This window comes from Pomacea canaliculata, linkage group LG11 (assembly GCF_003073045.1).
Source record: "Pomacea canaliculata isolate SZHN2017 linkage group LG11, ASM307304v1, whole genome shotgun sequence".
Taxonomy (NCBI): domain Eukaryota; kingdom Metazoa; phylum Mollusca; class Gastropoda; order Architaenioglossa; family Ampullariidae; genus Pomacea; species Pomacea canaliculata.
This window is the reverse complement of record NC_037600.1, coordinates 15296785-15305274: the sequence shown is the minus strand read 5'-3', so window position 1 is coordinate 15305274 and position 8490 is coordinate 15296785. Positions and strand designations below refer to the sequence as shown.

General features: G+C 35.6%; 1 protein-coding gene across 1 annotated transcript; it reads left to right on the top strand.

Moving 5' to 3' along the window:
- The first annotated feature begins 616 nt into the window (after positions 1 to 616).
- Positions 617 to 6479, top strand: LOC112576213. Its single transcript, XM_025258508.1, has 6 exons — positions 617 to 684; positions 1550 to 1688; positions 4707 to 4837; positions 5102 to 5277; positions 5522 to 5690; positions 5862 to 6479. The coding sequence occupies exons 2-6, from the start codon at positions 1564 to 1566 to the stop codon at positions 6095 to 6097; spliced, it is 837 nt and encodes a 278-aa protein (XP_025114293.1). The 5' UTR covers positions 617 to 684; positions 1550 to 1563; the 3' UTR covers positions 6098 to 6479.
- The last annotated feature ends 2011 nt before the right edge of the window (positions 6480 to 8490 follow it).

The following is an 8490-nucleotide window of genomic DNA, read 5'->3' as shown; positions in this document are numbered from 1 at the left end:
CTTGGTAAATATTTATAAATACCTCTATTACAACTAACACTCAGTTTTTGTTTGATTGTTCCAGACTCTGTGCCCGTGCCCTCAGCTAGTGGAGTGTTCACTATCGGTAACTACGGAACCTATGACGGGTTTGCGTCTCCACAACTGATTCACAAAATCATCGGCAAGTAGTCAGAGAAAGCCTTACACCACTTTACCTCACAAAATCTTAAAATAAACAAGAATTAGCAATTTAACCTTATTTAGAATTCATCCAAATAACCTTTTTTTTTAATTTTGCAATAAAAAGAAGCAAAGCTAAATTCACCCTGGCTTTTTAGTTCTAACAAAGGGGGAAGAAAGAACATCCCTTATCAGCTTATCTCAGGGATGGAGAGAGAGTGGTCCTCAACTCCTTTACCTTGTTGTCAAACATTTATCGACTCTATTCAACAGGTGTTTTTTTTTAACTGGGAAACATTCACAGAGATACTCGAATCATCTACCCATGGCGGACTTTCTATATCCAATAGGCTGTCCTGGTTTCTCATCATCTCATAGAAATTAATGTTTGGTTTAGTTATCCTCAATATTCATGTATTTCAGTTCACTTACGAAACACATATGGGTCTGACCTTAACATTCAGGTGTTGTATGAAGACCAAGCTTCAAACGACTTCAACAGTCTATTTAAAAGGCTGTACGGTAGGTTACAATGAATTTCTTTTATCGCAAACGGTTTTTTTTCTCTCTTCCTTAACAGGTCCAGTCGCTAGAGGATAGGGTTAGAAGCAACAAGATTGAGGGTGTTTCATTGAAACCTTTGTTGAGTCCTTTCAGTAGCTATCACGTATGAGTGCCAGTTCACACCCTATTGTTTGTCTGCCACACTTTCGTCTGTTTAAAAGCTGAATGACTAACTAGTTACTGGGTTATTCTTGATATTTACTCTCTTGTTGCGATGTGCATTTCTCGTCCGAGATTTTTATCGTTAGGCAGAGCACTTGCTTTGCGCTCTTCGTGACTTTTCTTACTTCCCTTACTAAGTGTGAATTTTCATGACATAGGTGTATATCCTTAGGTCCCATAAGTAAAACTAAAAAGACAAAATTTGCTTTTATTTCTCTCTTTTCGCGAGCTTATGCTGGATCACTCACCGACTCAAAATTACTATGGCGCACCCAAAAGTAAGAGAAAACAAAGGATTAATGATTGTAGTTTGAATGAAAATAGGAAGAGCAAGTAAAAACAACAGAATTGGTGGTTAAGGAAAGTAAAAAAAGTAAAAATGGTGATCAGGAGCATATTAATGTGGTTTCAAACAAGGCAGGTTGTAAACTTTACTGATAACCCAATCTACAATGAACACATTGCCGAGTCGTGAGTACAGATTTAGTGAGTTCAGTGTAATTTTGCTGTATCTTTCTAAATTATATTGACTATATCTTTATGTAGTTTGGTAATTATAAAAGAATACTGTTCGGACAATTTTTACCCTTTCCACTGATAAAATTAAGTCATTAGTAAATGGCTTCATATTTTATTTGCATTGAGCTTTTCTTTCAAACAGATGACAGGTCCTACATGTCGAAGTTCGACAAAGTGTTTCCGCTGGTATGTGGCACCAGTTTCTACCAACAATGTGTTCCTGACAACTTCTGTGATGTCGTTATCTCCACACTTGCTGCCCATTATCTGAGTGAAGAGAGGTCAGTCTTATATGGGTATTTTATTTTGTTTTGTTTTGTTTTTTGTACACACGACTTCTTCATTTGTACTGCTTTCATTGAGAATAACTATGTGAAAGATCATAATTACAACAAGATTTTTTTTCGCTGTCATGTTTTTTTTTCATTTATTATTGTTCAGGGAGTACAATTTGTTGGTATTAAATTATTTAATTCTCGGCAATATATTCTGAAGGTATTAACTGATTTTTTATTATTATCTTTTGTACAGTAGTCGACTTAAGGAATTAAACTTTACAGTTGACCGCAGGCACAATCAGTCCACTTTGTCGATTGACTAGAAAACTTCTCACTGACTTTGGAGATACAGGAGCTACTAACGCAAGCAAGCGATAAGATTGATAAAGATATAAACGAAGCACTTTCACTATTTAACAGTTGTTTATTGAACTGCACTCAGTGCATGAATAAACGGATTAATATAGACCGAAATGAGTATAAGCAAAAATGGTTCGACACTGAGTGTATCAAAGAGAAAAGAAATACAAGAAAACTTTTAAGAAAATTCCGTAGATCAGCTGATAGGAAAGATGGTCAGATGTATATTCTAGCACGTAAGGGATACAAAAAACTAGTTGAGAAGAAAAAGAAGCTATACAAAAAACAGTTATGTGCAGACCTTATCAACTCTTCCACTAACCAGCAATCGTTTTGGAAGACTATAAAGAATATATCATGCAAAAGTGGGTTGACAAGAAATACGATTGATGTTGATCAGTGGTATGTCCATTTCAAGACAGTACTTGAAGCCAACAGTGAAATAGAGAACCCACCCACTCCGAATATACTACAAGAAGATACAGGCTTAGATTATCCTATCACTAAAACCGAGGTTATACAAGCCATAAAATCCCTAAAAAATGGTAAAGCACCAGGTCCAGATGGCATAATTGGTGAAGTCTATAAATATTCGGATGGTGCTTTTATAAACTTTTTTGTAAAATATTTTAACACCCTATTCGATAAAGGCATATACCCAGAACAGTGGACTGAATCTATTATTCAGCCCATTCATAAGAAGGGAGATTACTCAGATCCAAACAATTATCGTGGAATATCACTAAATGATATTAGTAGTAAGATGTACAGCTACATTATGAATAACAGGTTAAAAAAATGGGCAGAATTAAATGAGATAGTGGGGGAGAACCAGGCTGGCTTTAGGAAAGATCGTTCTACGGTTGACCATATTTTTACATTATTTGCCATCATCCAGAAACAATTTGCTATGAACCGTAAATTTTATGTAGCATTTATTGATTTTGAAAAAGCATTCGACTCTGTCTCTCGAAAATTACTTTGGCCAATCCTTACCAAACATGGTATACATGGTAAACTACACACATGCATCCAAAATATGTACAAATCGGTTAAAGCCCGTGTGAGATGTGGAGGCGATTTCACGAATTACATTGAGTGCACAAAGGGAGTTAAGCAAGGAGATGTGTGCAGCCCTATACTTTTCTCGCTTTTTATTAATGAGCTAGCTTTAGAAATTATGAATAATGGAAAACATGGGGCAACCTTTACACATGAATTTATGGAAATATTCATTCTTTTATTTGCAGATGATATTGTATTGATGTCCGAAACTATAGTAGGACTACAACACCAGCTAAATACTTTATATAATGCATCAGTACGACTGGGCCTAAATGTTAATTTAAACAAGAGTAATATTGTTGTTTTTAGAAAAGGGGGATTTTTAGCAGCGAGTGAAAGGTGGCTCTATGGAGGTATGCAAATAAATGTGGTAAATACATATAAGTATTTAGGCCTTTACTTCTCCACAAGATTAAGTTTTTCCCGTGCGTCTGAAGACCTAACTGCTAAGGCCAAGAAAGCAGTATTTTGCATCATTAATACATTATACAAGATAGGAAACCATTCTGTTAATGTTTTTACCAGACTATTTGACATGCAAGTTAAACCAATCTTATGTTATGCAGCCGAAGTTTGGGGCCTTCATGGAAATGTCTGTATAGAAATTGAAAAAGTTCACACATATGCTATGAAAAGATTTTTGGGGGTGGGTACACGCACACCCAACATGATGATATACGGTGATTTTGGCAGATATCCACTTTTCGTTAGCATATACATAAGCTGTGTCAGATATTGGATAAAATTAACAAGGATGGAACAACAAAGACTCCCATGGAGAGCTTACAAAATGTTAGAACGATTAGACAATAATGGAAAGCAAAACTGGGTATCTGAGATCAGGTTACTTCTTTTTAGATATGGTTTTGGACATGTTTGGCTAAATCAAGGAGTGGAATCAGTAAGCAATTTTATAAAATGTTTTAAACAAAGAATGATTGATTGCCACTGGCAAGAATGGGATTTTATAATCAATAGCAGTGAAAGGTATAGTTTCTATAAGTCAATTAAATCTGCGACTCACAGAGAGATGTATTTGAGTTTAGATATTAATAGCTTCATCAGAAATGCATTAGTGAGAATTCGATTTGGTATTTCAGATATAATGACACATGCTTTAAGATATTCTGTCAATAATATAAGTAAAATATGCCCTATGTGTCAAATTGATGAAGAGGATGAGTTTCATTTTATACTATGTTGTCCATGCTTGAAAGATCTGAGAAAAAATTTCATTCCACCAATGTACTACACTAGACCAAATAATTCCAAACTGCAGATGCTTATGTCAACAAGTAATGAAACAATACTGTCCAATCTTGCCAAGTTTTTATATTTAGCGACAAAGAAAAGATATGCTATTCCATGATAATAACACTATGTATTTTTTGTGACATGCTGAATCCTTTTGAATGGGCCCAAAGGCCTAACAAATAAACTATTCGTATTCGTATTCGTATCGTATTCGTATTCGAGTCCAAAGTTTGTAGTGGTTCACTTTACTTTGTACTTCTTTCTTGTCGTAAGTGTGCGCAAAGGTATTTTTTATAAACTTGATAGTTTGAAAAGACTAAGTGTATTTCACTGTATTTTCAGCAATTTTAAATGTCTGGATTCCATCTTTCCGATGCTGTCATCGTCTAATGAAGAGATGCTAGCTTATGAAGAAGTCTGCCAACGAGATTGGGAGAAGTTTCTCCTCCACAGAGCAGCCGAGCTTAAACCAGGTGTGCGACTCATTTGTGACTATCTCACTTTAATGCTAAACTCCTACAATGTGCGTGAGAGTGTGCGACCGTATGTATTGATAATTCAGCGAGCGACATCACACAGATTTACATGGGATTACTTAATCTCATTAACTCCATAGTTGGACATACAATACTTTGTCAAGTATTTCACTTTGTTCTTGAAGGTGCTTGTCTCGTAATCTGAAACTTTTTTGGCCAAACAAAATTTTAATTTGTTTTCACATTTTATTTTGGTTTTAGGAGGACTTCTTTTTGTAGTTCAACATTTAAAAACATCAGTGAAGCCCCTGCGATCTTCCTCCGTGACGATGCCTGATCAGGAAAGTAGTACGACATCCTTTCATGGAGGACAGGACATTGTGTTTGACTTAAACTCATCATGGACAGAGTTATACGAACAGGGCCTCATAAGTAAGGCAAGTAGCAAACACCGAGTTTTATTTTAAAATTTTTTTCAAGATTAATTAAAACCATGTAATTATGAAATTGCCTTCAAAAAGAGACAATGAATGAATAACGAAAATCAATAAACAATATTGATGCAATTTTTATTTCAGAACAAAAATATCGTATCATTGCAAATTTTCAAAGACAATGTGCAAATCTTAACGAATGAGTGTCTTCCCTATGTTTTACTTTTTAGTGTGTGTCTAATTACAGGAGGAGTATGAGGCGTGTGTTTTACGGATGGCAATTCGTTCTCTGCAAGAGACTAAAGCTCCCTTTGAAAATTCACCTCCAAGTACTGGACTGTGCTTACTACAAGAGCCTGAGCAAATGTTCGTGCCCTCCATTCCGAAGCAGTTATGGAGACGAAAGCTAGAAAAAGGTTTGTTTTCAAACGATCAGGGTCTCTATGAGATATCATTCAATATACAGCATAAAACAGAAAGGATGTTAAATTTGTGAAAGATATTTTAAAACCGTTCACGCTATAATTATTTTTTATGACTGCACCAAGAGTCACTCAGAACTTATTTATATTTGACATTGTCCACAGATGGTGTTAACGACAGAGCTTACTTTGCTGATCTCCTCACAAAAGAAATGAGACTTTGGACAGAAACCTCCTTCAGGAGCAGCCTGGTGAACACTCGCACTGCACACGAACAGTCGGATATAATAGAACGACTCTACGACACCTTTCGAAGCAAAATTGCAGCAGTAGACCCAGACAACTACCTCGGGGATCTTACCTTGAGTAGACTAATTGCTCAGAAATCAGTCCAACATTAGCGACTCTTGATTATCTCAATACTAACGAACTATGTCGCACCCAGTAACCACGCTTGCTGCAACCATCGCACCTGTGTTTTTACTTTTATATTTGCGAACGGTTAATTCTTCATTTGAGAGCTGAATCCCTAATTTATGTTATATCCCAAAGGCTTAAATTTAATTACAATACATCCGGTCTTTTTCAACGAAAGCCCTTTGACGTGAGCAAACATGTTTACTCCACATAATATTCTGTTTACAGCAAATTCATCAGAATTACTTTGTTTACTGTGCTTCCCCTCATTCTGGTTAATCTTCATTTAATTGATGATAATTACAAGTTACAATGTTGATTTTTTTTTTAATTGATAATTTGTCTGGTAGGCTGATGTGTGGCAATTTTTGTGTAAAAAAACTAAAATGTATCTAATGAAACAAGCCAGTTAATGTTTGTTAAATTCGATAAACAAACAAAAAAAACCTTTTTAAACAACTTTTTTAAAAGTACATTTCAGTGACATACTTAATTTGCTGTTTTAAAATTATAGCTGAATTCAACTACAAAGCCAAATTATCGCTAGTTAGAAAAAAGCATTTTAAAGTCCTCCACCACTTATGAAAAGGGTAATCACCCCTGAAAATAATAGGTACTGTCTTACATTTCGCCCTATACACTATAAAAGCACTAGTACAAAAAGCGATACCTGTACCCATCCGAGAACTATTCCCATAGCATTAATATTAATTTTGTTCGGCCATTTCTTATTAAACCATATTACGGTACAGTAACCGAAATTTAAATGTACAATTTACATAACTGTAATAATAACATTCTACCACATGCTCTCTCCCTTTTTTTCCTATTTTCGACACTAACTTTTTCTTTTCCCTCTCTCTCACACACGCACAGAAGAAAGCAAACAAACCTCGAGTTTCACTGACACTCGTTCCCTTATTTATGTATCAGCTTTTAGACAACAAATAAGAAAACAATAATTACATAAAGAAATACATCAGGTTAATCTTTTCTGGTATTATTATATAGGCATTATATTAAAACTTTGACATTAAGAGATTACAGAGAATACATTATATGCTGACATTTTTAATAATACAAATTTCCGAGAATACACTATTCCAATAATACACAATAATAAATTCCCTTTCTTTTCTCATTGTTCTCCCTTTTTCACCATTTATTTCTTTTTTCTCTTTTCCAATATCTAAAGACAAGCTGTTTATATGGTAACCACTTTTGCAATAAATGTTCGTGTAAAAGATTATTCTTTAGACCATGGAGGTAACTGAACCAGCTGAATTGTAAAGAACCTATTGTGTCATTATAATGAGCGACACATGTTCTCTCAATCGTTAGTTAGTGTATATATTTCCTAGCGATGGCTCTCCTTAAAGTCTCGCTCATTTATTCTCTTTCATATGTATCAACATAACGCCAACCAGAAAGAAAAATCACAAAGAATGTGCCTAACGATTCTTACTACAAAAAATTGTTTCTCCACATTTTATATTTAATTGGCGAATCTCGCGCTTTCTCGATCGGCCATTTTAAAATGTAGCCACAGTAAAATATACTTAGTCCGTACTTCTTTATTGTCGCCATCCACTTTCAGTTGTCGAGTGTAATAACAGCCTACTACATTCAGAAAGAATGGAAACTGCACCGGCCATAACTTGGCGGAAGCAAAATTTTGAGTTGTGGTTCTTCTTGGCCCAAGCCCAATGAAAAATGCAACAAGAATGGATGCATTTATAAATCGCAGAAGGAAACAATAAATACGATACCTAGACTTACCTGACTATAAGTCGAGACATTTTTACAAATCATCAAATTTGTAATTACCAGAACTAAATACAGACGTTGCAGTGAGGCGGAAACAAGCGACACCCAGAGATCATAGAAGTTACTAAACCGACTTGAGAAATGGTCTGGAAAGTCATATGCATCATTATTTAGCCACGTGTGCAGCCAGCAGGCACATCAGAGCCAAAGACAGTCATCAACTGGTAATGTCAGATAACTCTGTGCCCTACATAGCAATTATGCTAGAGTAGCGTCCCTTATTGTGGCAGACGACAGTGAGCGGGAAGGATAATTATAGCTTCACAAATTGCATCGATAGAGATTAAACAGCTACACCAATCTTCTTGTCGTTAAGATCAAAGAATTCATGGTAAGTCTTTAAAGTTTACTGACCGTTTTGGTTACATTTCTGAGCAGCGAGCGTGCACAAAACCAAATCAGTTTGATAGCTGTCTGGGTTTTTCGCCGCAACTTTGCTGTGAAACGTGTGGTAGAGTCGGTTTACTATAGCCGACTGTTCGTCCGCACTGCGAGTGTTCACCAGGCTGTTTCTGACGGAGTTCTCTGTCCAAAACCTTATTTCTTTTGT

Bases quoted from the DNA above. Each gene is read 5' to 3' on its own strand.
- LOC112576213 (XM_025258508.1), top strand. From the start codon at position 1,564: ATGTCGAAGTTCGACAAAGTGTTTCCGCTGGTATGTGGCACCAGTTTC. The intron at 1,689-4,706 runs GTCAGTCTTATA...CTGTATTTTCAG, and splicing joins CATTATCTGAGTGAAGAGAG to CAATTTTAAATGTCTGGATT. The intron at 5,691-5,861 runs GTTTGTTTTCAA...CATTGTCCACAG, and splicing joins GAGACGAAAGCTAGAAAAAG to ATGGTGTTAACGACAGAGCT.